At 41.0% G+C, this 18,831-nt stretch overlaps 1 protein-coding gene across 3 annotated transcripts in view; it reads right to left on the bottom strand.

Annotated features, from left to right (window-relative positions):
• The window catches only part of MCC (MCC regulator of WNT signaling pathway), a 530,407-nt gene that overhangs the window by 113,807 nt on the left and 397,769 nt on the right, over nucleotides 1–18,831 (bottom strand). For all 3 annotated transcript variants that reach the window (XM_073624625.1, XM_073624626.1, XM_073624627.1), the window contains one exon: nucleotides 12,400–12,542. In XM_073624625.1, the coding sequence (XP_073480726.1) occupies nucleotides 12,400–12,542 (143 nt within the window). The remainder of the gene's footprint in view (nucleotides 1–12,399; nucleotides 12,543–18,831) is intronic.

Consider the following 18,831-nt stretch of genomic DNA (forward strand, 5'->3'; position numbering starts at 1 on the left):
GTGCTGGAACAATTGCTACATTTACCTTCATGTTTTATTGTCAAGAATGAGAAGATTAAAAAGCCAAGTGTTCTTCACAAGAAATGCCAGCTGAGAAGGGCAGCCAACCATAAACCTTTCAGAGAGTACACAAAGCTCAGATAATGTATCGCTTATATGGTTTAATCAGCGCTGGGATTGTTTTCTTTATCCTGATACTGGAGGCTAAATTGGATAGCTAATCAAAGTAAACCTGATAATCTTCATATTGTGAATCCTTTGATATTTCATTATAGCTAGAATAATTGAGAATTATTAAAAAAAAAAAACGTAATTGTAACAGGCTTAATTAACCACTGAAAGTGGTTACATTTAAAGTCGTTCTAAAAGCAAAAGGTTTTGTTTACCTTAATGCATTCTCCGCATTAAGATAAAAAAAAAAAAAACCTCTCCATGTCAGCTCCACCCAGTCCCCCCTTAAATAGTTACGTGATCCCAAATCTTGATCCAGTACTGTGCCTGTCTGTGCAGCAGCGCTGCTCTTCTTACCCCTAACCCCCAGAAGACTCAGCAAAAGCGAGCTATTGGCTCCTGCTGCTGCCAAACCTGTGAGCAGTGGGACGGGACGAGCTGCACTGTGTGTTTATCAATGAATGCACACAGCTTGGCTCAGGAGCAAGTCCGCAGGTGTGCCCCCATAGCAAGCAGCTTGCTATGGGGGCACACATTTAGAACAGGGGAGTCTGGAGTGCCAGCAGAGGACCCCAGAAGAGGAGAGCAGAGCTGTGCAATATCATTTCAGAGAATACACAAATATACCTTTGTTATTATAATAAAAATAGGAAAAATTAGTTGTATAGGAAAAATTGGAAACACGCTAAGAGGACTGCCACTATAACCATGCAACTCTTTCATTAGCACCTTTTTGCCCCATAATTTGCACAGCTCTCCATATCTGTCCCTCGGTTATTATCCTGTGAGTTTTTTCAGCTGAAATAGACAAAAATCATGGGGGAGACTCCATAGAGTGTTATACTCAAATGGTAAAGTGTCTGTAAACCTTTTAAAAAGCATAATTTGCTCATTCTTTATGAACCATAATATAGTTATCCAGGTTACCTTTACATGTGGTTAATAAATTGGTCAGAATTACCTGTTGACGCTCCCAGTCTCAGCTAGCTGTCAGCATTTCCAGCAACAGGGTGACAACACGATCTAAAGGCTCCTAATGCCACGTTATTGTCAGGCTACTGTGCACATGTCAGCATGCTAAGCCTAAGCATGCTGTAAAATCAAGGCATCACAATCACTATATTGGGTCTCAGGCAGGTCAGATGTGCATCAAGATCTTTCGCAACATTTTTTTTTTTTTGTTTTTTTTAGCAGATTGGCGTCATGGTTTGAAACCAGCAGAAGATGCTGAGCACTGATGATGGTCATCATTGTATTGTAGAGAGGGAGGTTAAAAGCTAAGAATAGACCAGCAAAGATCAAGTGACCAAATGCTTCTGTGATTTGAACACTGGTAGAAACCCAAGACAACATCTTCTTTTGGAAAAAGTTACCCATCTCTTCTGTTGTTCTACATCAATACCAGCAAGACCGTTAATATAGTTGCATATTAAGATTCGAGTGTATGTTCATTTTCAGACAAATGATCTACATGGTGGGATGACCTACAGGGCTTGTTCACACCATGTCCATTGAGCTGGAACATGGTGTGAACAAGCCCACACAAAAGGCCTGCAAGTCCCAGGAACAGATTAAATGCAGTCTAAGGCCTCATGCACACGAGACGCTGTTAAACGCGCATTCAGAAGCAGTTGGACACTTTTTTCAACTGCCCCTGAACTCATTCAATCATTGCGTTTAACCTAGTTTTTCCAGAAGCAAAAAAATGGGTTCAGACGCAAAAGTTTTCCACGTTTCAGACCTCAAACATGGCTAAACGCCGGTACTGCGTTTGCGTTTATAAGTGTTTTTAAAGGAACCCTATTTTTTGGACCAGAAAACACAGAAATATGATAGTAAACTGCAGCAGAGAATGACATTTTCCGACCCGACTTTGGGGCCCCAAATTTAGGGGCCACTTGGTGCTAAGAACCCCAAATTTGGTGTGCTAACACAGTGGAACAAAACAACATATCCAAATTTGGGGTTCCTGCACCAAGTGGCCCCGAATTATGCAGAGAATGACATTTTGTGACCCGACTTTGGGGCCCCATATCTCGGGGCCACTTGGTGCTAGGAACTCCAAATTTGGTTATGTTGTAGTGTTCCACTGTGTTAGCACATTAAATTTGGGGTTCCTAGCACCAAGTGGCCCCTAAATATGGGGCCCCAAAGTCGGGTTGGAAAATGTCATTCTCTGCTGCAGAAAAGTGCTTGACATTTTACGACCCGACTTTGGGGCCCCGTATCTTGGGGCCACTTGGTGCTATGAACCCCAAATTTGGTTATGTTGTAGTGTTAGTTCCACTGTGTTGGTGCTAGGAACCCCAAATTTGGTATGCTAACACAGTGGAACTAACACTACAACATAACCAAATTTGGGGTTCATAGCACCAAGTGGCCCCAAGATACGGGACCCCAAATTTGGGTCGCAAAATGTCAAGCACTTTTCTGCAGCAGAGAATGACATTTTGTGACCCGACTTTGGGGCCCCATATCTCAGAGCCACTTGGTGCTAGGAACCCCAAATTTGGTTATGTTGCAGTGTGGGGTTCCTAGCACCTAGTAACCTCGAGATATGGGGCCCCAAAATGTCATTCAATGCTCTGCAGACGCTTCTAGACGCAAACGTGGTAAAACATGGCTAAACGCGGCATGCAAATGCAGCAAAATGGGCGTTTCTAAACACCGGTTTCAGCTTTTAAAAACGTGTTCAGCAGAGTTTGCCCTGGCATCTCGTGTGCATGAAGCCTAATAATGCTAAATTTTTTGCTTCTTTACGACACACAAAAAAAAGCCAGTAACAATACGATGCCTCTGCTTTCTCCAAGGTGCCATTATCAGCAAGCCTTTGATTTATGTATAGTTGTTAAAGCTTTTTTAAACCCAAGAACAAGAATGTAATATACTGTAGCATACCAATCCTTAGAAGTGGTGGTCGCATTTGTTTCATTTTTTCACGCTAGTTTTCCTTCATTTTAATCCGGTGATTCTGCTAGTACCACACTTCCCTGTTCATCCTAGGGTAACACTAACTGCTCGCATTGTATTTATGGAGAAGCAATGCTGTCACCCTAGTAGAAGACTAGACACCTTCTCATATCCAATTCTCCATAACAGGAAGGAATCTGTACTCCTTAGAGATAGCTGCGAATAATGCAAGTTATTACAGTGCAGTAAAGGCAAAGCAGCACATAGAATGATATCAGCCAATTTCTGGGAAGATCAACAGATATTTTTTGCAATTATCGTACAAATAAAACAAAACACTTTCAAAAGAATTTTTTACAGAACAAAAAGTTGTAAATATTAGAACTTAATTCTTAAAAAGGGAAGACTGAGAACCGAGCGATCAAAGACCGCTGATCACTCGGTTCTCAGAGCTCCGTGAGCAGACAGCCGGTGACGGTCAGCGGCTCGCTGAGAGGCTGAGCCAGGTGTTGGTCCAGGGTTATGGGCGGATCCTGACTTTATTGTCGCAATCTTTCGCGAGCCAGAACCGGCTCTGTGACGTCGGCTGACAGCAAGCTTCAGCCCGCTGTATGCTGAGGACAGGTCACAGGAGTGCAGATTGAACTGCACTCCTGTGATCCACGTAAGTACAGCCAAACAAGCTTTGGTTGTACTTCTCCTTTAACCATGCTATTCAGAAACATAAAAGGGAAACATTTTTTTGGCTTGTAAAGAGACAGGTTTATGTGCAATAAGAATATTATTTTTACGTTGCCCATTCCTTCCCCAGCATTGCTATAAGAGCTCATACCTACCTGTGACCCCTCTCCTCAGACATCTTCACAGAGCATTTTGCCTGGGACCTCACACCCTCTCTCGGAAATCTTACCAATTCTGCATTGTGGGTGTACTGCGGAAACTCATTCACTTCAAATATAAACCCATTACAAGCTGTAAGGTTGGAGGCAACCTTTTTATTGAAGAATACAGCCTGCAGCATGTAGATGTATGTAGTGCAATGCAGAATTAGGGAGATTTCAGGACAGAAGCAGTATGGCACCAGGCAGCGAAGATCTCAGAGAAGTGGTGTTACACGTAAGAGTATGATTTGGTAAAAAAAAAAAAAATATGTGGTGGATGGGTTTCAGAAAGTGCATTTCTCTTCTACATATTTTTTACAAAGTATTTGAACTACATTCTCTCGAAATTCTACTGTAGGTAAAAATAGCATACAAATACTACAATAGGATTATAACATATAGGGACCATTTATAAAGCAGCGTTCTGGCCTTTCTGTGGCCTCAACGCTGGTTTAAAATGAAGGTGAACCAAGAACAGTTTCATGCTTTACAATTATGCTTTGTTAGCTTCAAGACTATGAGGTCTTCTTATATTTTGCATTGTGCATAAAGTGCTAATTTTATTATGAAAATGCCCACTGTCAGTTCATGCAAGGTATTGGCCTTGTATGGTATCTTATCACTATATATATGGCTAGCAAAGGAGATCTGAGCCACAGTCCTAATAAAACTATGATGCATTTCAGCTGAAAGTTAACATTAGGCTCAAACTGCGAGTGCCTACCTTCTCAGATAAGAGTGAGGAACACAAAAAGAAGAGAGCTCAGGATGGGAATCATTAATTTGGTCATGTGCTCTAAGTAGTGCAAAAAGCAGGAAAAACTGCAGGCTCAGAAAATTGCTGTCACCTTCCTTATACTATGAAGCAGATCACAAAAGTATATATATATATATATATATATATATATATATATATATTTATTTATTTTTTTAAAGCTGTGGACAGATTTGGTGCGATTGGTTGGTTGGAGCTCTCTTTTATACATTTTCCAAAGTCAGTGAAAAACAATAAATAATGAGAGGGTCATACTCATTTGGGTAGTGATAGAGATATCTGAAACAAGTGATTAGAATATGGACTTTGTTATCACTAGCTAATAGCTTGATGAATGGTTAGGCAAGCCAGCTGGTAAGTTTACAGACCATTTCCCAAAGCTGACAGACTTGAATGTGAAAAGGATTCATGATCTGGAACGTGGCTTAACAAAATTACCATGTATCAGGTTCAGTTTGGTGGTTAGAATTGAAGAAAATCTGTGATTTTCATGCTTTAGAGCGCACAGCATTTATTCGATACAGACTTGAGGTTTTGGGGTTATTTGGCGACATACGCTTTCATAGCAAAGGGCTGGTCAAAAGATTACCATGAATAAATATAACTGGATTTGCAAGTGGCAGGTTTGCTTAGTCAGTAGCTCAGCAATTAAAGTTGTAAACCCTCAAAGTTTTCACCTTAATGCAGCCATTGGCTCCCGCTGCTGTCAAACAAATCCAATGATGCGGGGGGGCGGGCCGGAGCCCTGCTGTCTGTGTCAATGGCGCTCACACGAGTCCCCCGAGGGAGAGTGGCTCTCCAATGGGGCACTTGAGAAGAGGAGGAGCCAGGAGCGCCGCTGAGGGTGTTACTGCTTTCTGAACAAAAGAAAATAATGGACCTACATCTAATATGTTAGGCTTGATTAGTAACACACATTAAATTATATGTTAACTCTTCTCTTGTAAAACAACACACTCAGTTCAAAATAGAAATGAAAAGCAAAACATTTGTGTATACATATAAAACAAATATAGCAGAGGGACTGGAAGGAACACCAGGGATTTTACACAAAGGAAGCAATGCAAAAAGGACAGGATACTTTTTCATACAAGTACATGGTACGGCACGCACATAACAGGAATATGAAATGTTGAGGTAACATTCTTAAACCACTTGCCATCCGGGCCATTTCTGACACTTCGCTCCTACATGTAAAAATCTGATTTTTTTTCTAGAAAATTACTTAGAGGCGTAAAAGTTGCACTGCAACAGAATAAAACCTGCCTCTGATAACTTCCTAAGGGCTCATGCACTCTGCTCTGCCTTACTGTGTGTCTGTTTTGAGTGAAAACAGACACACAATCTCACATTATGTGATAACTCTTATAGCAGACCTATCCAAATCTGTTGCAGTTAACTGCTAAGGATTCCAGATGCAAAGATCACAAATACATACAAGAACTGCTGCATAGATTTTGCTGACAGGCAGCCTGATTTGAGTTTAAATTTGTTGCTACCTTCATAATGTCCCTCCTAGATTTTGGGTGGTGGTAAAAATGTGTTAAAAGGGGACATGCAGTGTTTTAAAGCAGTAATAAAGTCTGCTTGTGATTTTACCTACAGATAAGCCTATAATAAGGTGAAAAATTAATATCTCCTAAACGTTCACCATTTAGGAGATATTCACACTGGACGCAGCCAGGGACGTCACCGGCGCATGCACTCTAAAGGTCCGGTATACCGTGCCAGACCTTGAGAGCACTGTGGCGTAACCAAGGGCTCCAGCACGCATGTGCGGGAGTGATGTCATTGCAGCTCTGGCCACTCTCACGGCTGGAATCAACAAACTCAGAAGGAAGACTGGAGGAAGTTGGAAGCCCTCTCAGCGGTGACAGACCATTGCTTTGTTTAAATGGAGAGCATTTCATAATGTAATAGTATGCGATGCATACTAGCACAATATGCTATTATTTTGCAGGGGGGATTTTTTTTTTGCAGCGGTTTACTACCAAGTCATTGTAAACCGTCACCTTCCAAAACAAACTGTGGAAATGAAAGGCAAAAAACAAAAAATTGTGTATAGCTATATTAAAAAAAAAAAAAAAAAAAACACAATAAAAAAAAAAAAAAAACACAATAAACCCCCCCCCCCCTTTTCTTTATAAGTGATCACGTTCACGCTGTTCTCAGCTGCATAAGAGCTGGGGGAGGAGAAACTGTAGCACACTGATCCTACCAGTGAAAGGCTGTGCGGAGGGGGGGTCAAGACAAGTCTCATCATTGGAGGAGAGTAGGCCTAGTTCCCAGAAGAGCTACAGAGCTGACCACAGGGTGTTCTCCTGCTGGCCATCTTTCCACAACTTCCTAAATTTCCTGCATGCTTTGCAATTTCCCCTCTGCTCATTCCTTTGGTTTTCTGAGGACTACATGCCCCATGGTACCTTGCCAACAGTAAACAGTCTGTTTCCTGTACTGACCCTTCCTCCTGAAACTCCTTCTCCCAGCGCCTCTGTAGTTCAGAAGGCAGGCTCTATAAATATGTGACACAGCAGTGCCTACTCACATACAAAATATTCCAGGACATAAGTGTGCGATTCTCCACAAAGTGAGTTTACAGACTGCAAGATTAATATTAGAAGGCTAGAAATAATTGCACTTGTGGAATGAGTAGATGATTGTCATTTTTGACCTCAGATATACTTTAATAATGTCCACACATAGGTGAGGTTTTTACCAGGATGTAATGATTGTTAACCTCCAATATTCAAACAATTTCACAAGAAAAATCATCAAGGCATCAGATACTATGAGCCATGCTGAACCCTGTGTTGCCTCTGAACTCTATTACTACTGACCCCCTAAGCTCTTCAAACCTTTTTTTTACTCTTACGAAGTGAACGCCTTTAAAAAGTCTGCACTGGGCCCTGGTGGTCTTCGATCTCTTCCTCTGCTGGGTTACCTACACTGCTCAATTAAGTATGCTACCTCAAGCTAGTAGCTATTTAAGGCTTATTTTGTTCAATATAAACAAGGCAATCTTTGGATAGGTACTTGATTGAGGCAGCCTACTTTCTATGTCTGGGCATTGTGAATGGTACATGGAACTCTGCAGTAGTGGGGTGCAGCCACACTGGGGCACGAACACTGCAGCTGGACACGATAGACCGCACTCCTGACTACTGCACAGTGGGCTGTATAGGACACTTCTTACCACTGTGCTCTGTACGCTGTGCTGTATACAACATACTCCTTGACCAGTCTAAAGAGATTATACGAGGCGTCTCTAAAAAGTCAATGGTCCCATCTCAACGGCAACATGGGCCAGGTGTGTGCGCATGCATATGGCTATCCAGACATGTCGAGAAGTGCCACCTAGTGTGGAGTACATGTGATTGTCAGGGTAAACCCACTACGGCCAGTCGAACGTAGTCAGAAAGAGAGGTAGGGTCACACTGCAATGAAGCAATCAGTAAACATCAAGTTCTGCTACAAATTAGGGAAAATGGCGATAGAGACACATGAAATGTTGGTGCAATTGTACGGGACAAAAGCCGTAAGCAGAAAATGTGTTTACGACTGGTTCATCAAACTTTTTAGACACACCTTACATACTCCTAACTTCTGCACTCTATCTGGTATAATTGTACAACAGTCACTGTCTATCTCAATGGAGTTATTCAAGGCAGTCTGTGTGTAGAAAAGCATATGTAATAGAGGTGTTTTTACTGTGTCTTTTATTTTTTAGAAAAGATTCTGTGGCGTTTTATTTGTGGCAGTGTGACTCTTACTCTGGGCCCTGTTCTCGCAATTTTGCCACACCCACAAATAATTGTGACCTGGGAAAAGTATGTGGGCCGCTCAGGCTCGATAGAGAGGGGTATGTGGAAAGTGCATCCACAGTTGCTACTAGAGTGCTGACAGGGGATGGAGCCCTTCCTGGTTCCTGCAAAGGTTCAAAGAAGGGTGTGACCCCTGGAAGTAGCACATTATTGGTGTCCTACTGCAATGAATGGAGTGGCAACTTCAGCCTGGACTCCGACCAGGCCCAACTCGAACGTGTTTCACTCCCCCCCGGAGCTTAGACATGGGGATGACCCATGACTAAGCTCCGGGGGAGGATTAAAGCGCGTTGGGGGCATGGTCTGCTCTGAGTCCAAGCTGAGGTCGCCACTCCATTCATTGCAGTAGGACACCATAGATGTGTGACTTCTAGGGGTTACACACGACACCTGTAGCTATTTTCATTAGTGCTCTTGTAATTAAGGGTGCTATTTAATCCTTGGAATAAGGGTTGATCCGATTGTGATCCCCTCACACCTCTTTTTGGACGGCCAGACCTTTCTCCCAAACCGTAGGAACAAGCAATAACTTCTTTACTAGTATTGTGTTAGCTTTCATTAGATTAATATTTTTATTCTTATTTAATTTTGATTTACACGTATATTAGCTTTGGATGTTGTAGAGTTAAATACTCCGCAACATCATATACACTTCATTTCAATTGCACCTCACATACATATTCATTGTTTTTTCACTTCCCACTTGCTTTCCCAACAATCACTCACATTGCCTTCATTCTTTATGTACATTTATTTTTTATTTTTCCTCACCACCAAATCATTTGCATGTATTTTTAGTTTTGTTTTTTAACCATTTTTACATTCTTCACCAGCTCACTGTGCCTATATTTCACACTTTTAACTCTATTTCATATCACTGTTAGTGTCAGCATTCAAAGACAAGGTCATCTCTGGCATATTCTATATCAATTATATGAATATAGTCATCATTATTATATTAATATCATTATTTTCTCTTACTTGATAGCTGCTGTTAGCTGCCTAAAACCCCCCCTGGGGGACCCTTTCTCCATTTTTTTTGTTCACATTGGGGTGAGCAGCACGTATATCTCTCCTTAGTGTGTCTTCCCTTTGCTACCCTTCCTTGCTTGAACCACAATTGTGCCTTGCTGCATGTACGTCACTTTATTATTCGCTTCGTCCTGCTTAAGGCGGACACATCCCCCCAAGGAAAAAATATCTATAGCCCCGTTTCATACCGCAGTATAAACAGATATTGTGCATATGGACTCAAGCGAAAAAATGTCTACAACCTCTCTATGAATGAGTTAAGGCAACATTTTAAAAAGGCAAGAAAATTGGCTTCAGGAAATAACTAACCACCAAAAGGATCCAAAAAAAAAAAAAAAAAAAAATTTAATATGCAATTAATGAAGGAAAATTGCTAGAAAAGGCATCATAATACTTTAAGGAATCAGAACCAGCTTTGTGTTTATTCTGGAGGGGATATAAAAACCTACAGGACAGAATTTTGGCTCTTGGGCCTTGTATAAAGTAACAAACAGTTCAATATGTGATTCGAACATAAAAAGGATTAACATGTGCTTGAGCTACTCTTTATATTAAGCTTAAAATATAAAATCTCCAAACACAATAGAAAGAGCTCTGCATCTGGTTTAAAAAAGGCACTAGCTTGTGCCAAAAACCGCAATAATCGTATTTGTTAATGTCAGCAAGTGACAAAACTATTTTGGAAAATTTAGCAGAAACATATGCATGAGCCATGGGAAAATGACTTGCCTAAACACAAATTCCCTTAACACTTTGGAAGTGTAAAAATCTTGCTTGGTTTATTCTAGGACACTTTCAGGATTTTTAACACTCTAATATGCCAGTTTTTAAAACAGCGATATGGTTAAACTGGCGCTAATGCTGCAAAAAAATTATAAAAAAATTTAATACTAAAGCACATTTGCTTTCAGATTTGCTTGCTTTGGGATTCAAAAGCAAGCAAAGCCTCAATCATTCTTATTAATAGGTAAAAAGTATAGAGAGGAAGAGGAGAAGAAATCACATGAATGACCAGTCATATCACAGGGCTCTGATCATATCTGCAAAACATTTTGAAGGACACCACAGACTCCACCCATGATCTGAATGTTACGAATGACACAATGACAAAATGCTGATTGAATGACTGAATTGTCCAGCAGATAGCAGGTATGCCCTTTCCATTATAAACTGACCCCTACATAACTGGGCCTATTCTACAGTATTTGCTTTTTAGCAGTAGGTGCTATTTGGAACAAACATGAGCATGTGCTGAAAAGGAGACAGCAGAAAAAAAATGTGCATGTGCTGAGGAAAAGACCTGGCATAGTTGCCTATACTTTACATGGCCATGTTCACTTGTACAGAAATGCACGCAAGCGCACAAATGTTCTCCTCACTACGCTTCAGTCTGGTCCTGCCAGCCTGATCCCACTGCTTTCCTCGGGTGCCACATTGCCTGTGGCCTCTGCCCTAGTTCTGTTACATCTCCAGGGGCAACATTGATCCTGCCATCTGTCCTGACAGACCAGCTGACAGTTATCCAGTTCCAAGCAGCTTCCAGCAGATCTACCTGAATGGCACCCATGCTTCTTTGAACCTAGCACTCCCTGTTCTCACCTTCTGGGGTGCTTGACATTTAGCCGCAAGGGAAGCCCTCATCAAAATTGGCCTCAGACCAGGTATGTGACACCATGAGAAGAGCCAACCAATTTTGCATAAATAATCATTGATACGACTTAACGAGAGAGAAATCAAATCATTAAATGCATTTTTACATACAAGTAAAAGTACTTGAATCTCTTAGGATAGAGATCTCCTATATTCCTTGGTACAGAAGCACTCAAAGGGAAGGCTGTAACTAACAGCCCTACTGCACTGTGCAGTATGTCTATCCAACACTGATAAAAGGAGAGGAGCATAGTGACGGCCTAACCATTTTCCTATCGATACTTCAAAGTCAAATCAATCATGTAGTGAGGCAAGTCCGAAATCAGGCTGCATTGCTTGACTGCAGGCACAGGGAGAATATGGCCTTCTATATTTATTTCAACTGTGGAGACACCGGCATGCCTAGAGTTTCACTTTATAGTGGAATTACGTATAGAATATTTTTTTTACCTATACAGAAACGGCTTAAAACCTGTCAGATTTGTATACTGTCCCCACTAAGAGATTTCCCTTCATGTGTGTACCACACAATTAATCAGTTGGTTGGATTAAAAACTTCAGAACCATTTTAATTTCAAAGTAGAGACCTATAGACCAGAATATTTGACAAATATGCCCAGATACTTGGCCACAAATATCTGTAATACTCAAATGCTTACTTCCAAGCTACTTTCAATATCTTGCAGGGTTGTGATTATCATATCAGTGGAAAGACACATACACAGATTGCTCTGCACACCCCCATGGTATCATCAAAAAGTTAATTTCAGTAATTCAATTCAAAAAGTTTAACTCCTATTATATAGATACATTACACACAGGTAACCAATCTATATAACTTTCCATCAATATGCTTTTATATTAACTTTCCATTAATATGCTTGGATACAGCACTCTGAACAGCCAGCTTGTACAATATTAGAGTCTACAATATTGAACTTTTTCACAATATACTACATGCTGAAGGAACACCATCTCTATCCTTTTTATAATACAACCTCCTAAAAAAGGTTTAATAAATGAAAATATCCAATCCTGCAAGAAATTAATTTTCAGCAGCTTGACTTTTGTGCTGTCCTATAATTTACGCCACAATACAGGTTATATACTTAACACATGAATTGCATGAAGTCTTTGTGACCTTATGTTATTCACTTACCCATATCAACAGTAACCATTGTGGACTGATTCTCCAGCACAGAGACGGAGGCCTGGTCTTGGTCTATACTGCGGGAATCGTCATTGGCTTCAAGCTGGCTGTGACTGTGTTCTGAGCGTAGCTCTGAGTATTCATCTTCCTCCCTGTAGAAGACAAGTACAACACATCATTTCATACCACACATTATGGCTGTGTTAACTTCTGCCTTAAGAATATGCTCACCAAAGATTTTTTCTATAGAAAGCTAGAGTATTTCCAAATAATTTATCAATATAACAATAGGTCAGATACGAAACCACCTTGGTGGCCTTACCAGTAAATACTCCATTATTGAAGTCAATTATTCACTGTTATATGAAACTTATGTACAAATGTTAATATGATTGTACTAATGTTATTTTCAAACATTAATAAAAGCTTTTTGTTTAAAAAAAAAAAACAAAACAAAAAAAAAAAAAAAAACTGTAGATTCTAAACACCGAGGACCATTTTCACACTGTACGGTAACCTATGGATCTGTAAAGCAGATCCAAAAGGAACCAATTGTAGTGATGTTAAAAATCTATATCACATTCTACACAAATAGATACAGTATGTTGGGGTTAACAGAAGCTTCTACATGGTCGAGAGTGGATAAATCTGACAGATTATTAATATCTAGTGGTAGAATTACGGGTAGTTAGAAAACACAGTGTATAGGCTAAACCTATTTGGGCAGAACCACCTGTAAATAGGGATGCGCCAAAACCAGTCTTTTTTTTTTTTTTTAACACTGAGTAGGAGTGCCAATACTTTTTCTCAAGTCCAATACCGATACCTAGTTTTAGTGTCATGCGACAGGTTTTTTTTTTTTTTTTTAGGGCTCCTTCACACCAAACTTGCATGAAAACTGATGGAAAAAAACGCATAGATTTCACTTACAGAGACATCAGTTTCGCAGCAGTTTTCATGTGCGTTTCAGCAAGTTTTTACAGCTCGTTCACATATGTGCAGGCTGACCGCAGTGCGATTTAAAAAAAAAAAAAAAAAAAAAAAAAAAAAAAAAAAAAAAAAAAGAGTCCTGTGTGATTTCAGTCTGGTTCAGATTCGATTTCTAATCTCATACACTACAATTCGCATTGGAAGTGCACCTGAACCAGGCTTTGAAATCGCACTGCAAACCAGGATACACATATGTGAATGGAGTCCGTCAAGGTATGGTTTTAGTATCCAGAGCACTTGCATGAGTAAAAGTACTTGTGCAAATGCTTAGTATCGGCATCGGTACAACGCTACCTGTAAACCATTTATTGCTCAGTGGCAAACCAACCATGGATGTAGCCAGAATAGAGGCTTTTCACCCTCATTGATATGATAAGAGGAATCTGGGGGTCAGCTTTACCAGAAGCGCCATATGCTTATATGTTATAAAATTCTTAGATGGCCAGTATTTTGACATTAAATTGCTTCCAGGGTGAGGACAATAACTGGCTATGCTAGTCAGACCAATTGGATAGTAATATAATGTAAAACAGCAAACAGGTCTATTCAAAACAAGAATGTAAGCAGGAAAGAAAGCCAGCTTCAGTCACATTAAGAGCCCATTCACACCTGAGCGTTTTGTAGCTTGAAGCCTGAAGCTACATAACGCTTTAAGGGAAAAAATCCATTATTCTCTATGGAGATGGTTCACATCTCTACTCCAAGTTGCCTGAAGCTCAAACAAGTTCTGGACCCTTTTTTGTCGCGCGAATCAGGCAGATTTGGGTGTTTTTGGAGCAGGAAGCAGATGACAAAATCTAACAACATAGCAACAAACGATGAAACAGATGATCATTTTTCCTATTGGCTAATAAAAAAAATGCCAAAGCTCAAAAATGTCAGACAACGCTGCATGGAAACGTGCAAATATGCCCGAAAAAACGCGTGATAAAACGCCGGAAGGAACGCTCAAAAACGCTACGCTCAGGTGAGAGTGCAGCCTAAACTGTTCCGCGCTTCTAGCCAGAGTTTTATGAACATAGCAGAAAATGACAATTCCTATATGTTTAGCAAGTTATTAATGTATCCTGGTCTACAAAAACAGTCTATAACCAGTCTATTAAAAGGACTAGGCTGCATCATATAAACACTGTTCAGAAAACCAACTAGAAAGCATGGCACCTCTGTGGGTTGTTGAGAAATGCCGCACAGCTTTTGACGGGGATGGCATTTTTGCTGTCTAGCTGGTTTTTGGAGGAAAAATGGGGTTTTATGTTTAAATGTAATATCTCTTTACTGTATGAGATTTATAACCTATGCTCTGCAAAGAGCAAAAAGTCACCAACCTGCAAAGCAAGCAGTTATACCAAACCTACAATCTAGGTACAATCAAGCAATATAACCACGTATGCAACAGATTCCCAAAGGCTGGAACCTCTATGTATCTGTGGAGGAGGGTGTAGGAGATGGATTTTTTTAAGTTCTGTGGCTGTATTAAACACTTCCCATATGAACACTCTGTGGTCAGTCCAGATGTACAAAAGCTAACAGAAGTATATTAATGGATACGTCATTTTAGGAAGTGGACAGATTAAAGAAGTTACACAAATAGTGGGAAATAAGGGGTATTGTTTTACTAATAAGTAACAGTAGATGTGATGCATGTTTAATGCAGTTAGGCAGTGGATTGCTTTCAGAGGCTTTTAAAAAGCAGGGAGGAGGCCATATTTCACTTGAATGTTTTGCATTCAGTGGTGGTACTGCCCACCTAATGCGACAGAGTAATTTTTGCAGCAGCATGTGTACACCCTTATCTGGCCATCTTTGCAGCTTAGGGAGGTGGTCAAAAAACAAGGCTCAACCACCTGTTTTTACTGCCCCCCACCCGCAAGCATAAGGCCCCTTTCACACTGGGGCGGGAGGTGCGTCGGCGGTAAAGCGCCGCTATTTTTAGCGGTGCTTTACTGTCATTTCAGCAGCGGTATTCGGCCGCTAGCGGGGTGGGTTTACCCCTCGCTAGTGGCTGAGAAAGGGTTAAAAACCACCGCAAAGCGCCTCCACAGAGGCTCTTTGCCGGCGGTAAAGCCGCGGTGCCCCATTGATTTCAATGGGCAGGAGCGGTGAAAGAGCGGTATACACACTGCTCCTTCACCACTCCAAAGATGCTGCTAGCAGGACTTTTCTTTTCCGTCCTGCTAGCGCACCGCTCCAGTGTGAAAGCCTTTGGGGCTTTCATATTGGAGACAAAGCAGCAGCACTTTCAGGGCGCTTTGCAGGCACTATTTTTAGTGCTGTAGCACCTGCAAAGTGCCCCAGTGTGAAAGGGGTCTAAATGAGCCCTAAGACCCCTTTCACACTGGGGAGTTTTTCAGGCGCTTTAGCGTTAAAAAAAGTGCCTGTAAAGCGCCTGAAAGAAGCCTCATCTGCAATATCAATGTGAAAGCCCGAGTGTTTTCACACTGGGGCGCTGCGCTGGCAGGGCGTCAAAAAAAGTCCTGCAAGCAGTTTCTTTGCAGCGCTTTTGTGTTTTTGCCACCGGGCTGGGTGGGCTGATGGACCGAGCCCTTTCACACTGCCAGCGCCTGAAAAACGCCCCAGTGTGAAAGGGGTCTTAAGCGGCGCTTTACCAGCGTTTTTTTCGGTGTGAAAGGGCTTGGGCTTTCACATTGGGATTGCAGATGAGGCTTCTTTCAGGCGCTTTAACGCTAAAGCGCCTGAAAAACGCCCCAGTGTGAAAGGGGTCTTACCACTGAATGACAAATACTAGGGGTGTTTACTACACAAGGTAGGTTGATTTACAGAAGGGAGTAGAGTACATTCCCTTTGTGAAGTGAATTTTAACTTTGAGTATTCTTTGAAAAGTGAATCTTCAATTTGCAATCATGTGCAAGGGAAATTGAAAAATAGGATTTTTCTGCAGTTTGATTGGATGATTAAAATCAACACAGCTTCTCCTCTTTCACAAAGCTAGGTGACATTTTACTTTTCTAATAGCCCAAGGTGTCTTTAAAATTGCCTCATTAGCCCCCTATGTAATAGCAATAAAGAAAAAAAAATGTAAAAGAGTTAACAACTTAGAAACTCTTAAAATCGTATAAATAAAAAAATTGGTATTAAAAAACCCCTCAAAAATGTTTTACAGCCCCCCACCCACATGAATGTAAAAGGTGTACATGAGGTGGGCCTATGTTCAAAAACAATGACTGCACACCACTGTGAGAATACAACGGGCACAGCGGGAAATTAACCTATCTGAACTGTATAGTATAGTAGGAACCCACAGGTTGAACAAGAAAAATAGTGCATGGGCAGTTAAAAAAAAAAATCAGAATCATAGCCTAGCGACACAGGAAAATGTGGATACAGTTTTTTGTATATATCATTTATCTTAAAAGTAGCATCCATGGGCGTCCACAGAACTTTTTTCGGGGGGAGGGGCATCATTTTAAGCGCTGCGCCTGCGCAGTACAGGGCGGGAATTATCCGATGGGGGACCTTTCTTGGCACTGGGACAAGGTTATCTGGCGACCAGTGCGAAGATACCAAACTGCGCTAAATTTTGGGTGTCTTTAGAATCTGCCTAAAATACAGTTTTCTTGTAAAATATTAACAGCTACATACAGAATGCCCAAAATGATATCTACTGAGTGAAAGAGAAATTTTTAGACATTTGTAACTGACCTTAAGTCCTCATGCACACGGACGTTTTTACAGCTGCTTTTTTGAGCTTTTTTTGCAGCTTAAAAAGGCCTGTCTATGTTAGTCTATGGCTTCATGCCCATCTAGGCGTTTTTGAGCTGCAAGTGGCATAGGCGTTTTTAAGCTATAAAAAAAACCCAGGACCAGTGGGTTCTGAGAGACGTTTTTCAGCTGTAAAAACGCTCTAACGCTGAAAAACGCTCCAAAACGTCATTCACCAACGTTTAACGTTTTTGATCCATTGAAAAAAAAAAATAAAAAAAATTTGAAAAAAAAAAAAAAAAAAACGCTAAAAAACGCTAACGCGGAAAAATGTTAAAAAACGCTATTGCAAAAACGCTGAAAAAAGTTAAAAAGAAATCACTGCAAAGATACTGATGTTTTCATAACGTTATTTTAACAGCCTGTGTGCATGAGGGCTAAAGAATATGTAACTGATCACATGCTTGGTCAGAAATTAATTCTTGCAGTTGCTCACCTCCTTTGCAATCAAAACATGTAGCCTTAAAAATGTCCATTACAGATTTGTAATAAGCCTGAAAAGTAGTATAATTGTCCTGGTCTGGGGTCTTATCAGAGTTGCTGGATACTGAGAATTAAACAGTAATCTGCAAGCAGTGATTGCAGACAGACCATGACACTAACCCAGCTTGTTCTACAAATATAATTTAGCACTTCACCTTAATGGCAGCTTCCATGGCTTGATTCAGGAACTTCTTAGCTGGCCTGGGGTGAGTTCTGGTGACTGTTGGGCTGGACAGTGGCTGGATCACAGTCAGAGCCTCACTGCTGCTCTGACTGTGATCACTCTTGACTTGGACAGCAGCCAAACCTGGGAGGATCGTCCTTCTCCTGTCTGGTATGGCTGCAGCTACAGAGAAGGAGGCAATCACAGCCTCAGTTCAGTGTACGGGTTGTATCAGAGTTCAGACCATGGGGTAGTGTGACAGCTGGGCAAGTTGCTGAAGAGCTTCTCCTGAGTGTCATGAGCATAGTGGAGCTCGCAATATGGCGCCCCCTCTCCTCCCCACCGTGCCTGCAAGGACTGCTCATGGACACCAGTGTCTGTGTGCAGACACCTTGCCAATTCCAGGGGGGGCACTTGACTCCCCCTTGCCCCTACCTGCAGACACCCATGGTAGCATCTGGAAATGGTAAAGCACACACATGTTCTGTATACAAAAGACAGTGGTGGAATATTACATAGAAGATAAGAGTGGTACATGGAAATCGTAAAAATAAACTGGTATAAAACAGTGGTGCCTTCTGAGTCTTCAAATACTTATAAAATGAAAAAATCATAACGCAGTGTGGGTACCAACTGTGGTGGTATCACATGGGGGGTGGGGGTTGGTGGTGGTGGTGGTACAGGGTTTAATATATAGCAGTATTTTTATTATGTTGCTATTTGATCCTTCTAAACGTTCACGTCTCATTTCCAAATTCCACTTCAGATTTGAGCCCTCAAGCTCATCCTGGTCAAAGGACTGTTTTCAATGACCACAAAACACATGTACATTGTTCTTTGATGCTGTAATGAATGTCATACTTTCTTTCTAGGGCTAGGCAAACAAAACGATGGATTTCAATAAATCCAGACTGTCAAAATATCCCTTTAAAGCCTCAAAAAAGCTCACAATTACAATTCACTGCTTTTAATTCAAGAAAACTATTCTCAAGTGCAACTACAGGATGAGTTACCAGGTTGCTCTCAGACTTTACATTGATAAGCCCACCCATACGCTCCACTTCTCAAAAAACGATTCAAAAACC

This window comes from Aquarana catesbeiana, linkage group LG01 (genome assembly GCF_042186555.1).
Source record: "Aquarana catesbeiana isolate 2022-GZ linkage group LG01, ASM4218655v1, whole genome shotgun sequence".
NCBI classification, from domain to species: domain Eukaryota; kingdom Metazoa; phylum Chordata; class Amphibia; order Anura; family Ranidae; genus Aquarana; species Aquarana catesbeiana.